General features: G+C 40.9%; 1 protein-coding gene across 2 annotated transcripts; it reads left to right on the top strand.

Annotated features, from left to right (window-relative positions):
- Positions 1–2,034: 2,034 nt before the first annotated feature.
- wasla (WASP like actin nucleation promoting factor a) lies at positions 2,035–27,378 on the top strand. Of its 2 annotated transcripts, XM_051382503.1 has the most exons (11): positions 2,036–2,624; positions 8,067–8,201; positions 10,455–10,541; positions 11,526–11,622; positions 13,523–13,546; positions 18,130–18,331; positions 19,278–19,320; positions 21,756–21,909; positions 23,961–24,589; positions 24,891–24,999; positions 25,892–27,378. In XM_051382503.1, exons 1-11 carry the CDS (start codon positions 2,520–2,522, stop codon positions 25,951–25,953), a joined length of 1,647 nt encoding a protein of 548 aa, XP_051238463.1. In that variant the 5' UTR covers positions 2,036–2,519; the 3' UTR covers positions 25,954–27,378. The 2 variants fall into 2 exon arrangements, with proteins under 2 accessions (XP_051238464.1, XP_051238463.1); XM_051382504.1 differs by lacking the exon at positions 13,523–13,546 and having other exon boundaries at positions 2,035–2,624.
- Positions 27,379–27,550: the final 172 nt, after the last annotated feature.

The raw sequence follows: 27,550 nt of genomic DNA on the forward strand, positions 1-27,550 counted from the left end.
GTTTTAGCTACAGTGTGGGGCCTCAGCTTGACAATGGCATTTTATTGGTTTATAACTCCAACACATCAAGTGACACCAAGGAGAAACTGTGAAACATGAAAGGCTCTACCTACAGCCTGTGTTTGGTTTGTCCGTTCTAGGCTACTGTAACTACATGGTGGTTCAACATGGCAGACTCCACAGAAGAGGACCATCTGTGGATAAAAACGGCTCATTCTAAAGTACCAAAAGATATTATTTTCAGCCACACTAGCTGCTCTGTGAGGCTCAATGACCCCCAATGAAATGTTTAAAAGGTATAATGTTTGCCATGTTAGCATATAACTTTTGCTACTTAGCACTAAAGTACAGCTGAGACTGATGGGAGTGTTATTAGCTTTGAAAGTAGGCTATATGTTTTGGAAAGAAGCAAAGTACTGGACAAATTGACATTTTGACTGGATTATGGAAGTTATTAGACTACAGTTAATGCTGAAGGCAACATGACTGCGTGTACCAAATTTATTGGCAGTTCAATAGTGGTTGAGACTTAAAACCACCAATGTCGACCTCACGGTGGCGCTAGAGAAAAAGTAACCAAAAGCCAAAATTAGAATTCATCCTCTGGGGAAAATTGTCATGGCAATCCATCCTTTAGTCGTTCAGATATTTAATTCTGAAGAAAGTAGTGGACCGACCGACTGACTTTACCATCCATAGAACCATGCTGCTAACATGGCTAAAATGACAAGTCCTGATTTTATTCCTGCTCTCCAGGCGATTTTGACATTGACCTTTCCTGTTAGAGTCACCCTGGAGACAACTGTACAATCTTATCTTCACTACTGGTAAGGCTCTAAGAATAGATAAATCACCAGGATGTTGTTGCTGTCCAACACTCTCAGACTGTATCTGCAGACACACACAGCCTCTATGGAACACTAGCAGGATGTCACTCTTGTTACAATGCGGGTTCTGTGATAGTTGTGAATGGTCCTTTAACTCCTCTTATTTGGCCTCTGCTCAGTGTTTTATACAGCAGAGAGTAGAAGCAGCTGGTCAGCAGATTAGTTTTGGTCTTAATGCTACTGGCTCTAAACCGGCAGAAGGCAAGCAGGACCTACGGGACGCCAACCTCCGCCAACATATATACATCTGCCACCGCCCCATTCACAGCCCTCCTTCTGATTTTTTTTTTTTTTTCGATAAAGGGGTTGCCAAACTTTAGTTAAATACAGTTAGTCTGTCATGGCTTGTTGCTTCTTTAATGCAGGGATGACTACATGTCTTGTAGGTCCAAGTTGGGGTGGGGCATAACATAAGGAATTGCTCAAAAGTGTAAACTGATGGGGATTTAATTTAGGGAGAGAAGGGCCTTCGCTGAACATGCAGGAATGTTCAAAAAGCTGTTGATCTGGCCAGAAGTTGTTGATCTTGCTCAGAACCAAAGTGATGGATGCAGCAGTATTAAAGCATACAGGACTGACAGTAACATGTGCTAAAAGCAGAATTCAGCCAACAAAATCTGCCTGATGACCACTCAGAGGGGACAGGGCACCTCAAATGCAGAAAATGTCTGTTACACTACTACACATCTTAAAGAGAGCTCATTTTATGGTCATTTCCATGCTTGTATTTGGAGACATGCTTTATTGCTCAAAAAACATGTATTTTCTTTTTTGTATGTATTTCATATGATGTAGGCTATGTCATGTTCCAATGTACTTTTTTTCTGGAGAAATGTAGCATCGTTATCATTATTTATGGGGTGCAAACGCAGAATATTTGATTATTTTCCCCACACAAGGCCTCACACACAAAATATTAAACATTTTATAAATTATTTATGACGAAAGGTACCTTATTTACATTCGCGTGTCCACCCTCTGGCTCCTCCCCGCCCGCTCTACGTCACACTCCATCCCTTTTCCACGCGCTGAACACCCGCCCCTCCCTGTCCCTCCGCAGAGCTGCATTCCTGCTGCCACATCGGACTCAACCATTGTGTCTCAGCAATGACAGTGAAGCTTCACAATGGACCGAAAACACACATGTCACACAATTTTAACTGGAAGTTAATATTAGATCATATCTTTCGGTGTTTGCGCCAACGCCACCGTGTTATCCATATTACAGTGGGTAGTAAGAGAGTTTACCCAAACCGACACCCCCCTCTCCTCTCTCTTTAAAGTGGTCTGCTCTGTCTTGCTGCCATGTTGGATGTACGCATCGCCGCTGCAGCTGCAGGAGTTTCCGAATGAAAGTTGAGCATTTTTCCGAGTTTAAACACACCGCGAGCCCTTAATTTCTGTATTTAACACTAAACGGAGAAGTTACGGTTCTTTCTCGAGCAGAAGCAAGCCTGGAAAACACCCCCGTCCTCCTCCGCCCTCCAGCCGGGAGTCGGACTCAGCGGAGATGATCCGGTTGCAGGCCACAGCAACCGGAGCCCGCATGGATTTTCTGTAATTAGTAGTGTTCGCTGAGTCCGTCCAGGGATAACTGCATCGTTTCGGGATAGACTAGAAGAATACGGAGCCATGAACAGCCACCCGCAGCCCCGCAGGTCTGTTAACGTCGGCTCCATCCTCCTGACCCCGCAGGAGAACGAGTGCCTGTTCGGCTACCTGGGCAGGAAATGCGCCGTAAGTTTCCAGTTTGTTTACCACCTGCAGGTGCAAACAAGGTGCAGGCACAGTCACCCGCACGTCTTCAAAACGTGTTCCACATTACCGCCTTCCAGTCTATCTCTGTGAGTTGATAAGAAGCAGTAGGAACCTGCTTTGAGACTACTGTGGCGTTCAAACCGGGGGGCCCGGTGTTGCATCGAAATCTGCGACCCTTCAGACCCCTTCACGTCTTTACTGTTAAACTTTAGTTCAGAAGTCCAATCAGTGCGTCAGAACCTCTGCTGTCACTCTGCTAATGCAATTAGATTGACAGGGTCTTAAATACTGGCAGCAGAGCTAGACTCAGACTACTAACATTAATAATTAACACTGTAGTAATGTAAAGTATTATCCACACACCAATAACTACATCTTGTTAATATTTGATGTTTCCGTTATAATATAAGTAACGTATGTATATATGTATCAGTATTTCTGAGTACCGCTGTATATGTTCATATGAATGTGATCACAAATGCAACTGGTTAATTGTTAAAGTAATTTGTTGAAGCAAACATGGCTAAATTGACAGACACATTTTAATGTGATTATTTGCTGGTTTGTTTTGGCAGTTAGGAAACTGTGATGGTCATATTCCACTATTTTCTGACATTTTATAGACTAAACCATTGATTGAGAAAATAACAGGCAGATTAATTTTCAGTGAAAAATATATATATGTTGGTGGCAGCCCTATCCTCAGGTATAGATAGTGATTATAAATCATTTAAATGGTTAAAAAACATCACAGTCAGCAGCTAGTATTTTTATATCTCTGATTAGTGCTGACATTGCAATAATTAGTTGGGCGTCTCCAGTGTGAGGATTTGCTGCCTGTCACTGTTTGAACATTTTGTTTAATATCATTATAAACGGAATATCTTTTTTTGACAACATCAGTCATTTGAAGACATCACCTTGTGCTCTGTGAAACTGTGATGGGCATTAAATAGTAGGGACGTAGACAACCCAAGAAAATCTTGGTCGACTGAAATTCTCCCTACCGATGGTACAAATTCTCCATGTTATTTCTAGGTTGACTTGGTTAATTAAAGTGACCCAACATTGGCAAGACAATTAATTCCTGCAGTCTGACCATTGCTTTTTCACATGTAGCAATATCGTTACCTTCAGGGCACGTCTAGCAAGTAAATTTACATGCAGCAACAACACACATGCATACCGGCAAGGATCGTGGAGCAAAATGGTCTTCTGTACAACAACAGAGCTAATACAGTATAAAGTGACGCAGCTCCAGAAAAACCAGCATGAAAAACAGTTCCTGGCATCCAACCTTCTACTGTGGTTATTTAGTTGTGTTCAAATGAGGCTTAATGTTCACACAGTTTCTCTCAACTGTCCCTCAATGTTACAGCGTTAGTCCAGAATCCCCCAGCCTGAGGCAGTAGACACTTAGCTGCACAACATGCTCAGGCAAAGTTCAGCAGCAAACTGAACACTAAAACAACATAAAACAAAACGTGCAGCTTCTAAGTTTGAAGTCGGTTCACAGACGACCTGTAACGTTATCGATCCATCGTTGAGCTTGAACAATTAGCCCTTGTTAAGAAAGCAGCATTTCAGTAAATGTTCAGTAAGTGAAGCCCTGCAGTCTCCAGGGGGACCAGTTAAAATAGTTTTTGACTGCCTGACTTATAGGTCTTATCTTCTATTAAACAATACGATTATTAAAACAGAACCACATTGAGCATATCGACCAAGCAATTGACCAACTGACCAGAAGTTGTCAGCCGTGATAAATACGGTAGATTAAACAATTCATTGATTCATTTTAGAAATAACTGATCAGTTAGCCCTATGAAATATCTCTCTGTCTGGCTGTAATAGAACAAACTGATGGTTGCAGCCAGGACAGCGTTGCAGGTTTTAATGTCAGCTGCTGCTGGTTTTAGAGGCTGAACAGGATCTGCAGGGTCGCTGCAAGAAGCAGCTTCATGAAGGGTGAAACACCTGAGCTCAAAGGTCAACAGTCAATTGAACTAACAAAGACGCATCGACTAGTAGGGCTGGGTTTGAAACCTGAGCCCTTCTCTTGGTTCAGATTCATAATCTTTATTGATTGAGACTGTATTTTATCTTGACAGGTCCTTGAATGGATTTCTGTTTAACGTGGCTACTTTTGTTCAATGAAAATAAAGGTTTTGGTAGAAAAAAAACATTTATGTCAAAGTGAGGTATCCAACAAAAAGTATAAATTCAATATTTTATTCTAACAGGACTTTAAAGTTACAAAGGTGTTACCAGTAAAATGAAGTGCAATTGAACTGTTTTTGTGACTAGAGCTGATCTCAGTTAAAGAGCACCATCCAGGATAACTTGTGATCAGCCTTCTTCTCCTTTTCCACACAAACACACAGATGGAGGGTTGTCCGGTGGGGTTATTTTACAAAGTAGGATTAGAAAGTTAGACAGATATCTGTGACATAAGTGACGACAGTAAAGCAAAATCTTGTGATACAGATATACACCTGAAAATCAAATATGTGATAGTAAGTTAAAGTTATGTAAGGTGAGTTTTTTTTAATAAAATATTTTATAAGCTTCCTTAAATTATGTGACTAATTTGCTAATCCGGCTTTGTGGAGAGCCCCTCTGCTCCTCAAACGGCTCTGTGGTGGATTTATGCCGAGGTAGATTACATGAAAAGTTTGTGGAAGCAGTGAATTAAATAGTTTGGATTAAGGGTGTAATGGTTCTGAAACCGCAACACAGACGTCCATGGCCCAAGGAGATTTCTGACCCAGTTGCCCAACTGGGCAAATGCAAAAACACATTGACCTTGAACCCTGCACTTCAAACGCGACGTCAGTGTCACCTCCAATGTGTGTGAAAACTGGTGGAAGGAGACAAAAACAGACGGGAAGGTGACAGTTCAGGCAGCCTCTCACTGCAGATTCAGACCAAAGTAATAACGAATGATAAAGGAGGGTTATCTCTGTGGATATGTGGCCATACTCAGTCTACAGGGAATATTGTTTTGAGGATATGATCAAAGAAGCTCAGCCGCAACATGCTTTCTTCATATGCTTGTTAGTCAGTTCATTATGCAGCTCTGTAAACAAGCATAAGTTCAGGAATTAATTGCAGTTTAACAATGACGCAGCTGAAATAAAACTCAGAATGACTTATGAAATATGATGATCTATGTTTCTGTTCAACTTATTCCCATAGTCTTGTGTTAGGAAAGCAAATAAATCGCATCGAATCAGGCGATACACATTTTGTCCCTACTAACTGACCGATTCTGTGTTTTTTGCTGAATATTTAGATTGCTCATGCTGTTTTGCCCTTATCGGTTTCCACGAAGTTAAGTTGAAGTGATGTAAAGTAGCCCTGGTGTGTTATGCGGAGTGAGTAGTGCCACAGACTCTGTTTAAAACATTGGTATTATCTTTTTGGGGTTTGTAGTTCTCAGATACTAAAGTTCTGAGTGATGTAACCTGCAGAGTCCCTCTGTGTTTACCGCTGCATACTTTCCCTCAGTAAGAATTTATAGAACCTAAATGAAGCTTTTAACGGCTGACCGTTGGCCTTTCCTGTGTGATGCTGAGCAATGATTTCATGGTGAAGAGTGTTTCCTGCTGCTCCTCTGACCTGCGCTCATAAATCACAGAGGAGGAAACCAGTAAACTTGTGAGGCAGCTGGGCTGAGATTACGTGATAATCCAGCTTGACAGGCTTCAAGCTATGCGCTTGTGTCCGAACATAGTGGTGACAGACCAATCAGCATCCTATGGAGAACCACTGGCAGCTACAGCAGGAGATGATTTAACGCTATGTGTGTGTGTGACGAAGTGTGTGAGGAAAACCAATGATGGTAGCTAAAGAGGTTAGTGTAGATGCTGCTAGCAAAGGACGACACTGAAGGCTTTCCTTGATGGAAAGGATGTTTTCTCTCTTCAGACTGTCTTCAGTAAGAGTTTAACTACATTCTGATTGGTTGAAATTTGTCTGTGATAGTCTCTGATAGAAAGATGGACTATGACTAAGTGTTTTTTGAAAGTGCCTACCCTTTTCTACAGCGACTTCCCAGATGATTCTGTGTAACAAACAGTTTGGTGCAGTCGGGTTACTGGCCTAGTGGCATTCCCTCTTTCCTCCTCCAGCGGTGGGAGTTACTTTCTGCCCCAGAGGGAGAAATCCTGGCAGAGGATTTAACACAGTGTGACTTCTGCTGAAACCTCAAAACCACAAAGCAGTCCGAGGACAGCACAGTGCTGAGGACGGCAGCTAGACTGTGCTTCCTGTCCTGCAGAAATGAAGGTTAAACACTGTGGAAATAGGATACAGTAGATGTGAAATGAAACACCCGAAACAAGTAGGAAGTGCAGTTGTCTGCAGTCCTGGCCTGATAGAACGTCAACAGGGAAGGGACACATACCTTTGGTCAGGGTCAGCTTTTCCTTGTTTGAACCCTTCGTTCCAATGAAGGGAAATCTTAATTCTAAAGCATGCAATGATATTTTGTGCATACTTTGTGTAGAAAAGGGCTGCCTCAAAACAATAATCCACAACTAATAATAGCAGAGTTCAAACCTTGTTGAATAATCTGCCATCTTTAGCCACGCTAGAGACACAGCGCTTGGGATGGAAATGTCAGTCCAGCACTTTGGTCCAGACTCCAATATCTCAACGGCTATTGGATGGATTGAGATGACATTTCATACATACATTCATAATGTCCAGAAAACGAATCCTGCTGACGTTTGTGAGCCCCTGACTTTTAGCACCACCAGCAGATCAAAGTTTTCACTTATTCAGTGAAAAATCTGAGATATTGATTGGATACTGAGGCCTTAAAAGCCAGCATAGCTCGGCCTCTGTGGCTTTGCATTTTACCACTTGTTTTATCTGTTTCTCACCAGCCAGCCAACTCAATGGAAGTGATTTACTATATCCTTTTAATTTATCAAGTGCATTTTGAAGTACAAGGCCATGAAAACAAATGAATCAAAATTTGAACAAATGAAAGTACAGGCAGAATGTCAGACTTTATTCATTTTATTCTGCACATCTGAGAATCCATTGTGAATATATTTTGCATATGTCATTCATAATCTGATTTCAAAAGGTCTCAGTGTTGCCCCGTTGACCCGCTCTTTGTTTCATCTGATGAAACAGATGTGTGCTGTATGTAGTCCTTATCGCTGTTTCAATGTTTTGCATGGAGTAGATTTCCCCTTCCGCGTTTGCTGCTCTGCTGCTGCTTTGTGATACATGTGCAGGTTTGAGGTTTTGATCTATAAAATCTGGACACATAATGGAGGGAGATCACCGCCAAACAGTTGAAAACTTCACTTACTGCAGGACTCAATCTATTTTTTATTCAATGTTTAATTGTTAATGAACTGTGCAGATGACGATGTTCACCATACTGTGCTTCCTCTATGTGTTCAGACTCTGTGTTCGGCGGTGGTCCAGGTGTATGGCACAGACCGGAGCTGCAGCTGGGTGAAGAGGTGCTGTGGAGTGGCCTGTTTGGTCAAAGACAACCCACAGAGGTCCTACTTCATCAGAGTGTTTGACATCAAGGTGAGTGAGACCATCCTGTAGACGAACACCAGTAGATAGTTGGAGGAATAGTTTGACATTTTGGGAAATAAGCTTAGTTGCTTTTTGGTGGAGAGTTGCATAAGAAGACCAATGTCTGTGATGGTTATGAATGCACAGATATGAGACAGGTATTGATCTTCTGAGCTTACCTTCCACCAGAAAGCGTATTTCCTAAACGTTTGCTTCAAGATAATATTTGTCTGAAAAATGTACTCAGCATTTCCTTATGAGAAACTTAAGTCGCACAAAATTACTTCAAGTCCTTTGCTCCGGAGATATCCTGACGAGAGGTTTCAATTTCTGAAACCACTGCAGAAATATACTTCCTGAGCAAAAACTGTATGTTTGGGTGAAACGGATGACAAAGAAAAGAGATACTTCCATATAAATCACAAGGACTGACTGAATGGTTCTATGAGTACGAAGTGAATCATAAATACTACGTCCTTTGAGTTTTAACACCAAATGAGGGAATAGCTTTTGGAAGAATGCTATTGTTCCCCGCCAGTAGAGTTCAGAGACTTGGGCTACGTTCACACTGCAAGCCTTAGCGCTAAATTCTGATTTGTTGTTTGGCTGTTTACATTATTTGTTAAATGTGGCACATCAGATTCCAGAGTAAACAGGTCACAGTCCTGAAGTAACATAAAAGTCACATGAACTCTGATATAACTGTCCACACTGAGGTCAAACATTTTCAGAATTGAAAAGATCAGATTCCATGTGATCTGTGCTGTTCAAAAAGTCAGCTCATAGAACATAAAGCCAATCAATCGTTTTGCAAGAATTCAAAATAAATTATTATTATGGAGCGATAATTTATCCACAATTGAATTACCCCAATAATTCATAATTTCCCATTATCGGCCAATTATCTGAGAAAAGTATCGTGCATCCGTAGATGTAACGCCACATTGTTTTTCTGCATCTCCAAGCAGACTCACGATTCAATCTGCGTTGTGGAATATCAAAGATTGCTCTGTGACTTTTATTTACATGCCATTATGGCTGGGAGGTTTAGGTAATTCTCAGGTGCTAATTTCCAACACTGGTAGTAATCCAATCATATCGTTTGGCATGTATTTGCCACAGTTCTTCAATTGAATTGAATTGAAATTGTTTGTTATAAAATGAATATCAGCCAATATATTGTGATTTGGGATTTGTTTAAAACTTTAAAATATTAATATCTGTGGTAGCCTCACATCCAGTATAGGCCAGCAACAATTATAGTTTTTCTTCTCATTTGTCACCTGTGTGACCTATTGGGGAGAAAAATGGTTAAACTGATCTCCTTTTTACCAAACTGCAGTTATATTGCATTATAATACATAAGGATTGTAGACTTCACTTTGTTAAAACTCGGTAAAATGCGGCACCTGAATGTTTCTCAAATCGCCAAACTAACTGTCAGTGAGGTTGGTGTACAACATGATTGTGTTTAATGGAAACATTTAAATGTCTGTCTTGGGTGAAAACGGCAAACTTTTCCTTCAAATCTGTTCACGTTTTTCTCTTCTCTCTTTGGTCTTGTACACTGCCTCTACGGTATGTGGATTGTGGCCAGACTGCATCCATTCACTGTTGGTAGTCAGTGAACAAATTAACATGTGCTTTAAAGATGATGTGCAATCAATTGTGCAACCCTAATGCATTAACGTGAATATAACCAGCCACTGATGTGCATTTACTGTCTGACGCTCGTACAGGCTCTGACATCCATCTGTGGACAAAATATGCCTTTGTTTTAAGTTCAGTTCTGTTAAAAGCAAACCTTAAACATGCTGCAGATCCATCATTTTGTTTTGTGGTTGATAATGCAGTGGAGAGCAGGGATAATTTTGAAAACACTCTTGGTGGTTCTTTCAAGCACACTTGGCATCCAATAAGTTTGAATCTTATACTGAATTTTTTGCTTTTAATAAGCTCTGTTGTTAAAATCCACAATTTGAAAGCATGGATTTTGTGAAAATTTGATTCATGTGAATATGGTTGTTTCTTGCATTAATAAAACAGCCGACTCTTACATCTCACATTGATTTTCATAGAAATGAGCTGTGACTGAAGGAAATCAGTCTAAAAACTTGCTTTTTAAATGAACAGCAAGGTTTTAATGTGGAGGTGTTTTGTATTCTGTGGATGAAACTCTGTAGTCCCAGATGTGGTCCTTCTAAACTTCAAAGAGAATGTACTTGTACTTGATGTTTCTTTCTCTGTCTTGTGTTTTCGCAGGAAGGGAAAACCATGTTTGAACAGGAACTGTACCACAACTTCTCCATCAGCAGCTCCAGATCTTACTTTATCTCATTTGCAGGAGATGTAAGTGTGTGTCTCTTTGTGATTACTTCAAAATCAAAAGCAGCTGGCCTCACTGATCGGGTCCTATTCTGTTTAATAAGGTGTGATAATCACTGCATGTTTTTACACACAGGCGAATATTCACATCAGGGTCTGCTCGCTCTTGGCTTTGCCTGTTTTACATACAGACGGGGGTGTGAAGCAGCAGGCCTTCAGGATGTTTCTGCTCTGTAAAACGTTGCTGCTGTTTCTGAACGGCTTCTGAAAGTTATGAAAGGATCAGATTTTGTAAAAGGTGCAGAAATACAACAAGGTAGCTGTGTGTTGGTTGCAAACCCACTTATTTCCTCTTCCAAACATTACTCAATTTTATTTGCATAAAATAAATCAATAATTAATTCATTTTAATTAAGCCATTTTAGATTTTTCTTTTTCTCTGTCCTGAATCTCAGGGATATGATTTGTAATTAAGAAATCAGCAGTAGAAATGTGATCCTGTTGGAAGCGCTGGACTGACTGTGATCATCTTAGATTAAAGCTTGTTTAGCCTGTAGTACATTCTTTCTGTGTGATACATAGTGACCTATGCTAAGGGATGTTTTGGAGGACCAGATGTTCATCTTTATAATAATTAAGTCATCTTCTTAAGAAAAAGATAAAACCAGAGTGTTGGTTAATCATGAGGAAACATCTAAATCAGAAATAAATGGCACATTTTTGCTTATGAATGTTGAGTTGATCCTGCTCCTGTAAGTGAACCAACAGTATAAATAACTGCAGGCAGTACCTGGTGATCACTGATATGACCTGCTATCAGTGTTTTTGTTTGAGGACAGATTTTCATAATTAAATGTCAGGTTTAGAAGCTAACAATGCATCCGTTCTGATCCGCCCATCCTTATACAAGCTGTGCAGTCCTATTGCTCTGTAATCTTTCTGTTGAATGAGTTTTATTTAAAGATGAAGATGTACTCATCATGTGACTTTTCCTCTTCTTCCTCTCAGACCTGTCAGATCGGTCTGAACTTCGCCAGTGAAGAAGAGGCCAAAAGATTCAGAGCTGCTATCAATGACCTGCTCAACCGACGACAACGTAAAACCGGCAAGTTTTACTGTCTCTGTTTGTCTGTTTGTCTTCTCTCTCTGCTTCCTTAACCTGTGTGACCTTTCACCTTTCACACCTGGGCTCAGACTGAAGAATACTAACCAACTCTTCTGCTAACAAGACCTCAACCACAGTCCCAAACCTGTCTGCCTTGCTCTTGTCCAGCTGCACTAGGGAGATGATGCTTATAAAATCCAATCAACCCAGGAACTAAACTCTCAAATGAATTTATGTATCTGCATCTCAAGAAAAGTGAATATGAGCTAGAGTTAGCAACAATAGTAAACACAGAAGATTCATGGTTTTGCTGCCAATATTTGAATGGATTTTGAGAATAGGTGTATAAAAAGGAGGATTTAGAAGGATACCAACAATCCCACATTCCCAGTAATTGCTCTTTAAACAGTTTGGAAAGTGAGCATAAGTGATTGACAGCGTACAGGGTTCTTTGGTCTCTTGTCTGTCTATCATCAATAATTTATTGTGGAGTTCCTCTTTAGGATTGAAGCCTCGAATGATTGAAGATATAGAAATCGCCAAAATAAAGCGTTTCAGGAAAAGGCAAGGTACAAAATATAGGACCACAGTGTCGTTCACAGAAGCCACTGACTCCTGATCTTTGTCCTATTTACATCTCTGCAGTTTAACTCCCCATTTACACTGTGAATGCACTGCCGATCCTCTTCCTGACTAAGATTTGACTTTGGTTGACACATGAATGGGATACTCGATGCAGGTTGCCATCCAGGAACCTGATTGGCTGTACTGTGGGTCACTTTGCCAATTACAGCCAGATATTAGTGATGGAAATTCATTTAATAAAATCTAATAATAATTTAACAGACTCTTCAAAACAAAAGAGAGGGGTAAACGTGTGCATCTATTTTTGGATGTAATTCAGTGTAAATATCTGCTTTATCGGTGAATGAACTGCACTGCAGACTGGACTGTCTGCCAACAGTGTCAGTCAGAGTGACAGCTGTCTCCTGTGATTGGGTCTAATGTCACACCTCACCAGACTAGGGCCATCACTTTTTATTTGAGAAGTGGGAAATAATTACATATTTGAACTGCAATGACCTTTATGAACTCTGTAAGTGCAACAGCCCGTTTGAAGCTTTTAGTAGTTTTTCTGTTCAGCTTGACCTATTTTCTGCCCTTTTGACCCATCAGTAAGAGTGTGTGGAAGCATTTTTCTACAGTGTAGCTGGCTAAATTAGCATCAAACATCATATGTGTGTCTGTCTGCTGTATGAGAAGGGTATAAGTCAAAATGTGAAATCTGTAAAGGTGTTTTTTTTGATGAGGACACAAGTTAAGGCTTGGTTTGGGACAGTTTCCTTCTTTTCTCTGCTCCTGTGAGCTCAGTGTGCATCTCTCTGCTGTAGTAAAACTGTCAGCCTGTGTCTGTGTAGTAAACGTCTGTGCAGTGAGGGTCCTCTTTGGTTTCCCTCCCAGCTGCTCCCAGCATGCCGGCCTTTTGAAGTGCACCACTGCAGTGCAAGCTGATGATGACTAAAGGTCCAAAGGCTCACAGAGCTGGGGCACAGAATGTTTGTAGGGGGGAAGTTTTTATCAGACACAGACTAATCTCCCAAAGCTTTTGCTTCTCCTCCTCTGCTCATGTTAAAGACTTCCTTAACGCTCTGTCTGGCTGTTTTGCCCATGGCATGCTCCATATTTCCTCAAGCAGCTTTTACACCTGCGGGCTGTAAAAGTGTTGCTTCTCTGTAGCCGCCACAGAATCACATTAACTGAACTTCGACACACTTTCTGACCGCTCACCCTCTTCTCTCGTTTCCTAAATATTCTAATTTTCCTTTTCATGTTTTCTTTATTTAGACCAGTTCTGCTGATTTTGTTCTAAACAATAATTGTGTTAATTTGTTTTTTGCAGAGAAGAGAGGTGACCCTAGAAATGGTATGTTGAACTCTGTGGTTTTTTTTTTTTTTAATTGTTATTCAGAGCGAACAACAAAAACACAAAGTACAATAAAATACAACAAAATGGAGACAAATTATTTTCATTATGGTTAATTTGGCAACACTCATGGTTACTGGTGGGAAGGCTAGGGACATTTTAATCTGTACTTTTAAACATGGAAGCTCCTGCGTTACTCAAGCACACACACACACACACACCTATCAGTTTTCTCAGTTCAACAAATAATCTTTCAAACTAATATGGTGTGTATCCATATTCACCCACCAGTGGAAAAGGTTCAGTTTGTGCATACAGTGACAAACGGTTAGCTTGCCTAAAGTATTTAAAGCACCATATAGCCTTTATAGTAAATGTCTCATCAGTCTAGTGTCGCAGTAGTGATCAGCGGATAAAATCTAACGCTAAACTACAAACTACAAATGCCTTATTTATCTAGTGTAGGACAACTATAGCTCCTTGTGTCAAGTTTAAATCTGGCTTAAATGGCAAATGAGAGCCGAGCCCATAGTTTCTTGGTTTAAATGATTTGTAATCCCTTTTGCTGTGATGAATCCAGTGACACTTTGCCAGCTTTTGTTTCACACCCACCACACCTATAGACAAGGCCCCGTAGCAGACTTATGACTACTGCAAATACACACCTCGAGTTCATAAAAACCAGACCAACAACGGCGGACTGTGCACAAAGCAGCGTGTTGTATGAATGTAGCAGTAGAAGCTGATTAAACAGTGTTCTCGCTGGATGACAAGTGCCAGGAGACTTGAGTGCTGTGTTTTCTGACACGGTGGCGGCGTTGTTTCACAGACAATGTGACTCACAATGCCAGAGTGCAGTGGAGTCTGCCGCAGGTTAATCTGGTCAGCAGGAAGCCCATCTGTGCCATATGTGGACCACATGGTCTCTGTTGTTGTTCCCTTTAAACCCTGTTGTGATGCACATTAGGTCTAATCTGTAATCCCCACAGTTACTGCTGCTGACCATTAGTTTTGTATAGACTTCATTTTATCATTCAGTTTATTAGAAGAAATCATGAAACATTTTGAAAATATCAGTACTGAGATGGAGGTCAACTTACTGTGTGCAAAGTCTGACAAACTAAACATAGATAAAAGGTCTCCAACCTTGAGAGCTGCATATAGCGCCGCCGCTCACACTCACTGGTAATGTATCCCAGTGACCTCGGTACTGCATTAAAAAGAATAGCACTGCAGCCTAAAAAGCATTTCGCCCGAAGACCTCCATTGTACAGACCTCAGTAAAAATGTTCACAGGACACCTCAAACTGAAAATTAGCTAAATTATTATTCTTTGTAGTATGAATTTATAAGCCACAAAGATTTTAGTTTTTTTGTTTGTTACATAATCCTAATGTAGAGTATATGGAGGGGGGCTGTGTGCAGGTGGAGCCAAGGAGAGAAACATTAATGAGCACGTGCAGAAGCAAACCAGGAAGCAAGAAATTTGTTTTAGCTTATCACCCAAGCTTTGAAGCCAATTTGATATAGTGGCCAAACTGTGTAATTACAGCAATGGTGTCCGTCCCATGATGCACACTGGCCCAAAAACACCTTTTCCCATAATGTTGCATTGTGAAAGAGGCAGATGGGAAACGTTGGATACATTTTTTTTCAAGCGTCACAACCTGCACGAAATGACTCGTTTCACTGTCAGAATGTGATCCATTCAGTCCGATTGCATTTTTCACAAGTTGAGAAGATTCGCAAGATTTAATGATGCATCCACATTCAAGTTAATGGAGGGCTACAGCAGAAGTTAGCTGGCTCGGCCAGAGGAAGTCTGTAATGTTGTGGTAATGTTTTCCTCCGGGTCATTTCTTTGCAGCAGGAAGTGACTTCCTTGGCTTCATGTGCCACTTTCACTTTTTGGAGTGGAGTTGCAGAAGCAGATTATAAAAGCAGTAACAAGTAAATGTGACAATCTGATGGGTTCTGTGGGTAAAATGGCTTTTGAGCAGCACATATTTTAAAATGTAAATGCTATTTTAGTGAGTTTTTTGGCCTCCATGTGAACACCACCATGAACAAAGTTGTGAGTAATGGTCCCAGTGCATCAGAACTTTAATTTAGAGCTTCTCTTCTGCAGCTGTGTCTGCATGTCCTCCCGAAAGACTGTTTATTTTCATTCAGCCCTCTGACTGTTGGCAAACACTGACGCCGTAAAGAGCAGGATTAACAGATAGTGAACAAATCAGCTGTCCCTTCAATCAGCTCCATGGATTTGTGCCCGAGATCGTTCTTTCATTGGAGTTTCCCTCCAGTGACAGGGATTCATTCTGACATTTCAGTTGTGAAACATGAGGCCAACAGTGGGACATTGTTGCTCTGGATATGCCTCTCTGTTTGGGAGATGCGTTTGTGTCTCAGTTAGCCTCCGTCCTCCCTGTTCATATTGGTACTTCAAGGATAACCCTCATTGTTTGGGAATATTGAGAGTTCACCTTAGACTCTCTTTTTCACTTTTTTGATGTGAAATCTAGCTGAAGCTCCCTTCATAGATGCTGTCCATTGACAAACAAAAAGGAAGTTATAAGTTGCAGGTCAGATCTATTTCAGAAAAGAACCCAAAGTTTTAGCAGCAGGTTTAGCAGCTTTCTGCATTCTCGTGTTCGTGGCAAAAACCCAAGTCTGTCTTGGCAAACAGATCAGGAGAACAGCATTTTGTAAAACTATAATTGGATTAAGGGATTAGGTATCAGTTACATGTTTTGCTGATATACCAGAGTTTCAGTACTGAAAATGATACCTGTGTGAAATATGAAATATAATGGTCTTTTTTTTACTGAACAAAATAGTCCTATGAAGAAGTTCTCAAATGTTAAATGATGTAGCCAGGGTGGAAATCTTTCTTTTTGATCTCCCTGCCAGTAGCTAATAAACAAAAAAAAATTTACTGACAAAAATATTTTTCAACCGGTCTTACCATAAAACCTCATAAAAAGTACTTGCCGACTTTCTTTATGGTTAGCAGAAAATTCTCCTCTGTGGTACCAGTGATACTGGCAATTAAGCCGGGTAGCTTGCTAGATTAAGTGAGCGTAACCATTACGACAGTGGACAGTGGGGGTCAATCAAAGTATTGTAATACAATTCTAAACAATCATGGATCTGACCAACTTTGTACCAAATGATTCAGCATTTTTCAATACTTTTTGTACAGAGGCCTATCAGTCAGTACGATGGAAGTATTCATCTTGGACACCCAGGCCTACACAGAACCCTCTCATGCTTAATGTAAGTGGGTAACTGCCACGATGTCCGCCCTAGTCCTCATGAGACGGCAGATTTGAGGCGAGCCTGTTGGTCTGGACATAGACTACCAGCATTCATGGGGAGTCCATGGATTTGAACTGGGATTAGCAGTGGATTAGTGATTATGTCAGATGCTGCTGCGGTTTGTGGAGATTATGAGGAATTCGAGGACTGAGCAGTTCGGACCCATGGGAGAGGAGGGACAGCAGGCCGACATTTACATTACAAAGTATAGATCATGAAAGCTTGGTGCAGACGAGAGAGAGAGAGATGAGATTGCTATTGGTGAACATGAAATACAGCAGAGAGTTCACAGAAGCACTTTTCCATATAGATCCCTCAGGTACCAAGATTGCCAAAGGTATTGATGACTATGAGAGTCAGAACGGGTCAGTTCGATTGCTTACTACAGTAAAACCTAAAAGTCTGAAGTCAGCATCCCCCTGTATGGGGGCATTGGTGGTGGGTGTAGTTGGTTCAGGCACCAGTGAGAGATGCAATGCAGGAAGTTTAGTTTGAGTAATAAATCCATGCTTATCAGCCCCCCAAACACTACAGAGTAGTTTAACAGTTTTAACACTTTTGTCACAACAACTGTGAGGTCAACAGTAATCCAATCCAACTTTATTTGTTAAGCACTTTAAAAACAACCAAAGTTGACCAAAGTGCTGTACAGGAGAATAAATAAGACATCTTAAATACAGCATTCACGTTACAGAGTCATGTACCAGAAATGTGCATTTGTATGTATTTGACTGGCCAATGCAGCATTTCGCCGGATGCTGTCAAATTGTGTTGCTGCAAAAGTTGAATCCGGTTCAACTTTTTTCTGCAACAACTCTGCATTTTTTATTACTTAATTTAATATGCTATATTATCCTTTTTACTGGGTTTTCTTCATGTGTCATATTTTGGCTGGAATGAAAGTGAAAAACTTGTTGCAAAGTATTGAATGTTATATTAAAAGATCTTAAAAGGTGTTTCCAGCAGAAATCCAGACTAGTAAATTGTTGGACATGACAAACAATATACCAGTGATTTAGCTACTGGAACCCTACCAGTAGCGGAGCTAAAAATGTAAAGTTTGTACCAACGGTGGTGATAGACAAGTTCATGAGATTGTTAAAATATAATGTGTTCTTCCCCTGGGGATCAGGATTGGCATTGAAACATTTCTGCTTATTACATATTAATATTTGTGGGTAATAGGTGGAAATTCTGTTGTCCAAAATCAACCACAGCTCATGAACAGTTCTACCCAACCACCCTCTTTCCCTCCCTGCCTGCAGGTCCAGCTCTGCACATGGCCACAGTGGACATCAAGAACCCGGAGATCAACAACGTCCGATTCCACAACTCCCACAGTCACCAGCAGCCGTACCACCTCAACAACATGCTGAGCCACAGCGGGCTAACTCGGAAGGACAAGAAGACCAAAGGCAAGAAGAAGAAACTGACCAAGGCCGACATTGGCACGCCCAGCAACTTCCAGTGAGTAACACATTTTACATCACTGAGTGCTTCGGTGCTGCAGCACACTGAAGATGAGATACCAGGCAAATGAAGCAATCAGTAATCTAACTCAAGCCGTTTTTCTGTCTGTTGACTTGGAGTTGTAGCTCTAGTTTGGGGGGCTCATGTGAGACATAAAAAAAAAAGGATGGTTAAAAATGTATGTGAGATATGCTGACTTATAGTCCCCAGTGTGGGGCAAACACCAGAATCTCTGGATCCTACATTACCATTCCAACTCAATAGTTTCTTTCATTCACCACATCTTTCAGACTCCACACCTCCAGTTTGTAACACAGGCTTTCTGTTTTCTCCATGGTGAAGACGAGATACTCAAGTGGTGTCACTGAAGTGAATTACTCAGACTTGACACAGTTCCTCCAGAGACACAGAAGACTCTATGCAACTGTTTTTACAGGCAGAGTAATGGAAGTACTCGGTACTTATGATGTTCCTCCTTTTAAACCAAAAAGTCATGGGATGTCTTAGGAAATGGTCACTAGGAATGTAATTTGTACAGCTTGCTGTTAATGTGCTGAAACCTCCTGAACTGTCCGTGTGATATTTTCAGTCTATGTAACAAATAAGTTACTTTGATGTTTTGTAAGATGATAAAGCCCTTTTGAAATGTACCCCACTGTGTGTACCTGTGTGTGCAGTTATGGACTTGTACCGTCCTGTCTCAGCCTGCAGTAACACTCTGCTTTGTGGCAACAGTTGTTCTGTATGGTCTCAGAGTGCTCAATGACCACACTGTCTCTGTGACTGATGTATGAGAGTGTGTGTGTGTGTGGGCTCAGTATTTTGCATGTGCACATGGTCGCCCACATTCATATGCTAAATAGTTGATGTACTTCTGCATATTTATGCCTTTGTGTGTATGGACATGTGTGATCTCACCACATATCTGTCCCGTCGTCTTCAGGCACATTGGTCACGTGGGCTGGGATCCGAACACAGGTTTTGATGTGAGTACCCCTTTCTCTTTCTCACACACACACACACACACACACACACACACACACACACACACACACACACACACACACACAGGAGCACAATAGTGACCTGTGTGGTGGGTGCATGATGAAATCACACAATAGGCTCTTTTTGTTTCCTGCTCATATTCACAAACATCTCGCTACGTCTCAGAAGCTGCGAACAGTTAGAATGTTCCTGAGAGAACCAGGCTGCAGCCTCATTAACTCATTAGAGAGCTGCATATTGAAGAAATTAATAAATGCCAACACATGCAAAGCACTCGTGTCTTCACAATCTCAAAAAGCCCTCATGAATAATTTTGGCACTCTAAATTAAAAGCTGTGATGTCGCGTTTTGGCAAAAGAAAAACAACTGAGAAAAAAACAAAGAGAAGCTTGCAATACACAAATGTGAGCCAACAGCATCTAGTGACAAACTGCACACACATCAGTCTGTACAGTGAAAGTCAAACCTCCAAGTGAAGGAACCATGAAAGGAAACATGTTTCTAAGTGGAGTCTTTCACATATAATTACAGCATTCAGGAGAAAATAAACAGGTTGTATGATCAGTGTTCTCATTTAAGGTTTGACAAATGTTGTAAAATGGTGGCTGTCTATAAAACCTGACTGGTTTCTCATAGCAACCAGTGTTGCTGATGCAAGTCATCTTTGAGTTTGTTCACTGACAAATGTTGTGTGCAGACTGACAGGCTTAACAAGCAGGAAGCCGATTGCTTTCCATTCACTGGTTCCCAATTGTCTCCTTTTACCCGACTGAGCGAGCATACTGAACGATCCTGAAAACATGTCAGCTGAGTGGTTTGTTTTATATATTGTGGGTTCCAGCAGCTTTTAATTCTGCCTGTTGGCCACCAGATGTCAGACTAAGACTGACTGCTATCAGAATCTTACTGCTTTGTACTGTGACTGTACTTTGACTAAATGACTTTAAACCGAGCTAATCAAAGAGGAGCAGGAAACTCTTGTTTATTTATTTTTTTTACTTAATAAGCCTCAATTCATACATCTCACATTTCTGTATTTTCTGAGTGTGTTTGTTATTAGTTGAAGGGGAAAGGTATCCAAAACAAAATCCCGGATCAGTTGAACACAAAATGAACAAAGAAAATAACAGAGAGTAAATAATAAATTCCAACAAATATATTATAAGAAGACAAACTAAGATGTATGAAATTAGTCTGGACATCACGCACTGAGCATGTTTAAATTTTAAGTATAGCAAGTCAAGCTTTTTAAATGCATCAGTGTTTAATATCTGAATAAAAACAGCCAAACAAGAACATGCCCAAATAAACAAGAATAAAAAAGCTCTTATTGAAATCAAGAAACATTTGATAAAAGAAGAATCTGACCAAACATCCACGGTGCTCTTTAAGCAGTGGACCATTTTCATACCAACACTTTTATCAACCCCGTACTTTACCTTCCCTTGCTCTGAGGAATATAAACTTGTTTTCTTTCTTCTGTTTTTAGCCATACAGTGTTGGTCTGTCTGTCCATCACTTTGGTCCAGACTGAAATATCTCAACAATACTGGAGGGATTGTCATGACATTTTCTTCATTCAGTTGACATTAGTGTCAGTATCTGGACAGCTCCCAGATGGATTGCTATAGATATTAAAGTTCCCTAGAGGATACGTTTTTATGATTTTGGTGATCTTCTGACCCGCTGGTGGAAGAATCATTAAGTTTCACTTATTCTGTAAAATAGCTCAACATCTATGTGATGGATTGGCAGCATATTTAGGGTGATTTTATAAGGGCTGCTCGATATGGTAAAAACAACGTATTGCGATGATTTTGACAGATTTTGTGATTGCGATTCACGATTACCTGGAAATGATCATTTTTGCATTACAAATTGAATTTTCATTAAAAAAACAAATTTTCCCTTTATAAAAACATTACAGCTCTTGGGATTTCCATAATGCACTTATATGCCATATTGCGATTTCAATAATATTAGTTTTTTATATTCATGGTTTCCAGGTGCTGTGTCTTAATGACTTTGCTGATGAATTTGACTTTTTTGCAGCACCACCATGAAGTTGACTTTTGTGTTTTCATTTATTTATTTATTTAAATGGTGATGCTACAGCCTCACATAGTCAATAGGATTGCTGTAGACTCTGACCTCTGTTACAAACAAAAATCAACAAGTGATGGGGTTCCTTACTCTTGGCCTGATAATGCACCTTTTCTCACCCAGCCTTTCCTACATGCACACAATTTGTTGAGGCTATTTTATAATCAAATTAAGTTTAATCACAAGTAGTCTTCAGTAAATGGTGTAAGTGTGAACTTGATGCAAACTTTAGGTCTTACAGCTATAGATGTCATCAGTCCTCAACAGTGGGCTGTGTGTGTTTTTAAAATGTTCTCTGTGGTTGATGTTGCAGCTGAACAACCTGGACCCTGAACTAAAGAACCTGTTCGACATGTGTGGCATCTCTGAGGCTCAACTGAAGGACAGAGAGACATCCAAGGTCATCTACGACTTCATCGAGAAGAAGGGAGGCGTGGAGGCCGTCAAGAACGAGCTGAGGAGGCAGGGTGAGGGCCCGCACGCGCACCCATACACACACACACACACAAAGCTTTGAAGTGTCAAACTGATCTTAAAAAATAATGAAGCAGTGCAGCATTTGTTGAAGAATGAAGCTCCTCACTTTCAATGGTTTTACTGCACAAAAAAAAAAAAGAGTATGTATGATGATATAATCGGTTTGGTCGATAAAGGTTTTAAAATAAAACGTGCATCTGCAATTTCTCTTGATTTGACAGGCAGATAAGATGATTTTTGAATTACCGTTAACTAAGTTAAATGTTTGATGCTGTGGCACCCAGAGGCAAAGGTGACATTATAACGTCTGTGAGCATAAACAAGTGACCTGTATGTCTGCGGTGTGGAGGTCTTTTTAAAGTTTTCGAAACGGATAGTTGCTATTGGCATTGATTAGTCAGCGTCTGTCTCCTCCTTCCATTTAATTACCCATCTTAAGATCTAACATCCCAGTTATTACGACCAAATTGTGAAGTACAAAGAGAAATTGGCATCAGCGAAAAACACCTGTCAGCCGCCTCATCTCCGGTCCTTAAACAAAAATATACTGCTGCTCTGCAGTTTTGATGTATGTTTGAACAGTAACTAAATCCACCAATTTAGAACCCATTTTTCTTGACTATTTATTGGACAGTGAAGTCATCGAGTCAGAAGTCTGGGAATTTTTAAGCCCCGACTGCTAATCTAAAATGTTTGACCTCCTGGAAAAATAAATTACAAATACAGCAATATAACAGTGGTATTATAACTGCCGGTGTCTATCTCAGTTTTATGCAATAAATTGTGTACTTTAATGAGTATTCACCATTTTAAATAGAAACAAAATAACTTATGGACTCATTTAAAATGCTGTTTTATCTTGAAATATCATTTCCTTCGGTTCTCCTGTATTTTTCTATCAGACGGTAGATTTTCGGTGTGCAGATGAAACGGTATTCTGTGTCTGATTTTTTTATTCTTTGTGACAGACTGCTTCTTCTGTCCTTTTCACCATGTTTTATTCATGTTAAACTGCTCTGAGAAGAGTGTAGAGTGATCTGAATCTCAATTTAGGGTGATGTAGGGGTGTGGGGGGGGGGGGGGGGGGGGGGGGGGGGGGGGGGGGGGGGGGGGGTGTGATGTGTGTGCGTGTGTGTGTGTGTGTGTGTGTGTGTGTGTGTGTGTGTGTGTGTGTGTGTGTGTGTGTGTGTGTGTGTGTGTCAGTGTGAATCTCAGACATCACTCGTCTTTTAGCATTTAGACAAGGTGTAGAAAGATAAAGGACCTTTTCAGGCTGTGCCAGCGATTTAAAAAAATGAATCAATAAGCAGTATTGGAACATTAATGGTGGTCATCAATGGTTGTCAGTGCACTCTGGGATGTTTTTCTAGTACAAAGGTGATTATACAGAAGGCCTTTATTTTCATACCTGGAGTCTGGGTCTGCAACTTACAATTCATTTCATTATCTGTTACTTTGCTGATTATTTTCTAGATAATTTCAATTTACTAATTTGTCAATAATACGTCATAAAGCAGTGAAAAATGTCCAACACAATCTCATGAAGCCAAGGTTAGCATATTTAAAACGCTTGTTTTGTCTGACCAACATTTCAAAAGCCAAAGATACTCAGACGAGAAAAAGCACCACGTTTTAAGAAGCTGGAAGTAGAAGTCAGCTGGCATTTGTGTTCAAAAATGAGTTAAACAATCATCAAAATAGGCGAACTAATGAGAAAATGAAAATGCCCTTTGATAAAACCCGGAAAAAATGAAAATGCCCTTTGATAAAACTCGGAAAAAATGAAAATGTCCGATGCTGCCTCATCAGAGAGGCTTCAAACAGACGTAGAGATGAAACAAAGCTCTGAATGGATCTGAACGGTCTTTTTAAAAAGAGATTTTATGTGGCTAAAGTAAAGTTACACTAAGTCTGAGGAAGAAGGCCAGAACCAGGTTTATGATCTCTGTGGGAAACTTTATTGGAACTAACAGGTGACAGTTTGTGTGACGTCATCTGATGATGTATTGATAAAATGTCTGTTTATCATTTCCTCCTGCAGCACCCCCTCCACCTCCTTCTCGTGGCGGTCCCCCTCCTCCCCCTCCGCCTCCCCACAGCTCGGCTCCACCCCCTCCTCCTCCTCCGCCCTCCAGAGGTGGCAGGGGAGCCCCTCCTCCCCCGCCTCCTTCCAGAGCCCCCGCCTCAGCACCTCCTCCTCCGCCTCCCTCCAGACCAGGAACTCTGGGTGCCCCACCTCCGCCACCTCCTCCCACCAGGGGAGGTCACCAGCCCCCTCCTCCTCCCCATCATCACCATCACCATCACCAGCCTCCCCCACCTCCTCCTCCTCCGTCACACTCCTCTATGGCCCCCCAAGCCCCGCCCCCTCCACCTCCGCCGATGGCCCAGCAGTCGCCAGTAAGCAGTGGCGGCGGCTCCGCTCCTCCTCCTCCTCCTCCGCCTCCACCTCCCCCTCCCGGCCCCCCTCCCCCTCCAGAGCTGGATGGTGTTGGAGGAGGCGGAGACTCTCCTCATTCGCCAACCCCTGGTGGGAAGTCGGCACTGCTGGACCAGATCAGAGGAGGAACCCAGCTGAAGAAGGTGGAGCAGAACAACCGAGTGCCGGCCTCCGGCGTGGGAAGAGACGCCCTGCTGGACCAGATCCGACAGGGAATCCAGCTCAAGACCGTAAGAAGATGTCTGATTCCCACATTATACATGTGTGACTGTTCACTGATGCAGTTTGTGTCAAGAATCAAACTCCTTTCTTATATAACAATATAACAACAACAATATGCACATGGTTTTAGAGTCAGTATGACTCTGTGATATAAATATTTCTGATATAGTTACTATACTATAATATCTCTCTTATAAATCACAGAATAAAGATGCTCCTTGCCTCACAATCATCCTATTTGGAGGTTTTCTTTGGTATTAAAAGTAATCCAGTGGTTTTATTTGTTTAATTTGGCCAAAATACAAACAGGTGTCAGATAACCCAGAGTCCAACCCTTCAACGCCAGCTCCCACTGCAGGCATCGTCGGCGCCCTTATGGAGGTGATGCAGAAGAGGAGCAAAGCCATCCATTCCTCAGGTAAATGTATCTGTAATCTATTACGTGGAGGGACACACATCTCTCTGTTGGTGAGGTATGCTTGTTTCCGTGAAGCAACACACTGTAGAACTGTGCCCAAGATAAATTTCCCTCTGGGACAATAAAGTTTATTCTATTCTACTCTATCATGTGACCACGACATCTGGAGTTCTCATGTGGCCTGAGTCCTTTTCCAAAGATACACTGAAGAATAGTTTGACAATTTGGGAAATGCTCTCATTTGCTTTCTTGCTGAGACTTGAATGTGAAGATGGATACCAGTCTTGATTCTGTACAATAAATATGAAACCACAACCAGCAGCTGACTAACATAGCTTAGCACAAAGACTGGAAATGAGGAAACGGCTAGCCTGGCTCTTTACGACAGTAACAAAATCCATCTACCAGCACCTCTAAAGCTCACTAATGAAGACATTAGTTCTCCTGTTAAGTCATTACATCCATACAAACACTGAAGCATAAACAACATTTCCATTACTATTGTTTTATTGTTTAGGACCAGTGACGTCCTGGAGTCTTACGCTGGTTGCCGAGGGTTTTGTAACTGTATATAACCCCCCTGTGAATTGAAATTTGTTGTTTTTACACTTTGGTTTTTGTGTGGATTAAACAAACAATATATAACGTGTTGATTAGTGAGGTTTAGAGAGTTTGTGCTAAGCTAAGTTAGCCGGCTGTTTGCTGTAGCTTCATATTTACTGGACTATATAACTCTTGCCAGGACAGCAAACAAGCGTCTCTCCCAAAATGTCGAACTTTTACTTTAAGGCAGAGCTCCGTGTTCTTCAGTCTTACATTTCCAGTTCACTTTGTTGTGGTTTCTGACCCGCTGTGTTAATGTGAAAGAGTTTTGTTTGTTTTTTTTACCCAGACGAAGACGAGGATGACGAAGAAGACGAGGACTTCGAAGACGATGACGAGTGGGACGACTAGTGAATATGTCTTTCTTCAACCGTGGTCACGCCGCACCTACCGCTGACACTAAAATATCTTCCAGCATCTGACTAAAATTATAATGTAAATGTTGTATGAATTGGCTGTATATTTATTTTTGCCTTTCTGCTTTTTGTTTTTTATGACTATTATCATTAATCTGTGCAATACCTCATCCGTTAAATCTGTAGCGTCACACACCCTCATCGTTAAAAGAATACACTTTCGCCGGGACATCCTGTCATTAGAAAGCACTTAACACCGCCATCAGCACAATGTGGAGACACAGCCGGCTTCATGTCAGTATCAGTAATCAATAATATAAAACACTAGCTGCTCCACTGAGAAGAATCGGAATTGGAGTTTTCGTGTGCTCCTTTGGAAATATTTTTCTGTGTTCGTTTGTTCGCGTTTTCATTCCTTGTTGAAGAAACTGAAAAGGGAGCTGACGTGCGACCAAACAGGCAGGATCCTCTTTGTGTTAGACAGTGGTCGGTTTAAATGCGAGATAACACTATTTTCTTACCGTGCTTCTTTTCGTACCTCCGAGTTTCCTAATAAACAATAGTTTAGTCGTGTTATTTTTTTCAGAAATCCTTTGACCAAATTGCGGCGGCTCGGTCGTCTCATGGATTTCCAACTTTAATTTTTTATGACATTAAAGCCGTTTATTTGCACACAGTTTATATGATAGTTCAGTTTTGTGTTTTTCAGATGTGAGTTTTGTCAAATAATTTTGTATTTTATTTCAAGCAGGTTACAGTGACGATGGACAGTTTTAGAAGCTAAAGGTTTTGCAATATCTTGACCTTTAAATGGGACTACAAACATGACTGACGATGTTTCAGTTTGTGACTTCATTTGGCTTAATGCAAAAACACGTCTACTCACACAACACTGTGGCATTTGTGAAATTATGGAAGTTTTGTTCTTAATGTCTGGTTGGTTGTTTTTGTTGTGGCATCATTCTGTTATTTCCTGCTGGAGGAAACATCAGCAGCGCTCTGGTCAGTATTTCACACATATAACACATCACGCAAAGAAACTAAAAGATTAAAAATTAATTCATCCACTTCCGTCCTTCAGTTAACGAACTATAATTTTATGCAATGCGACTGTAAATGCCTCCTTACGGAGAATTATAAAAAAAAAGCAAATAATGAACCAAATGTGGCATTTGCAAGCAGCTTGTGGGTTTTGCGATGCCTGTAATCCTCCGTCTGTAAACGGTGTAAAGAAATAACCAACGCTCGTTTTAACTGTTCGTCTTATAGTTTTTACCGTCCTCCAGCGAGGCTTAATGCTGCATCGAGAAGCCGAGATACTGACAGAGAACCTGTGAAAAGGGGTTGGGGGGTGGCAGGGTTGGGAGCAATGAGAAAACTAAATTGTATACTTAAATAAATGTTAATATTTACAGAGAAATCTTTCTCTTGTTTTTTGTCAACGTGCTTCTGCTTCACTGTACACGTTTGGTTTCCTTTATTCTATGAACACAAGTTTGGTATAAGATTCCAGTTCCATTTGTGGAGGCACACAAAATCAGTCGACTGGATGGTCAGTACACAAATGATCCTCGTAGGATGAATCCTAATGA

The sequence above is a fragment of the Dicentrarchus labrax genome, unplaced genomic scaffold (assembly GCF_905237075.1).
Source record: "Dicentrarchus labrax unplaced genomic scaffold, dlabrax2021, whole genome shotgun sequence".
NCBI classification, from domain to species: domain Eukaryota; kingdom Metazoa; phylum Chordata; class Actinopteri; family Moronidae; genus Dicentrarchus; species Dicentrarchus labrax.

Excerpts from the sequence above, each read along its gene's own strand:
- wasla (XM_051382503.1), top strand. The coding sequence starts at position 2,520 with ATGAACAGCCACCCGCAGCCCCGCAGGTCTGTTAACGTCGGCTCCATC. Across the intron at positions 8,202-10,454 it reads TCAGAGTGTTTGACATCAAG|GAAGGGAAAACCATGTTTGA; the intron begins GTGAGTGAGACC and ends GTGTTTTCGCAG. Across the intron at positions 21,910-23,960 it reads GAACGAGCTGAGGAGGCAGG|CACCCCCTCCACCTCCTTCT; the intron begins GTGAGGGCCCGC and ends TTCCTCCTGCAG.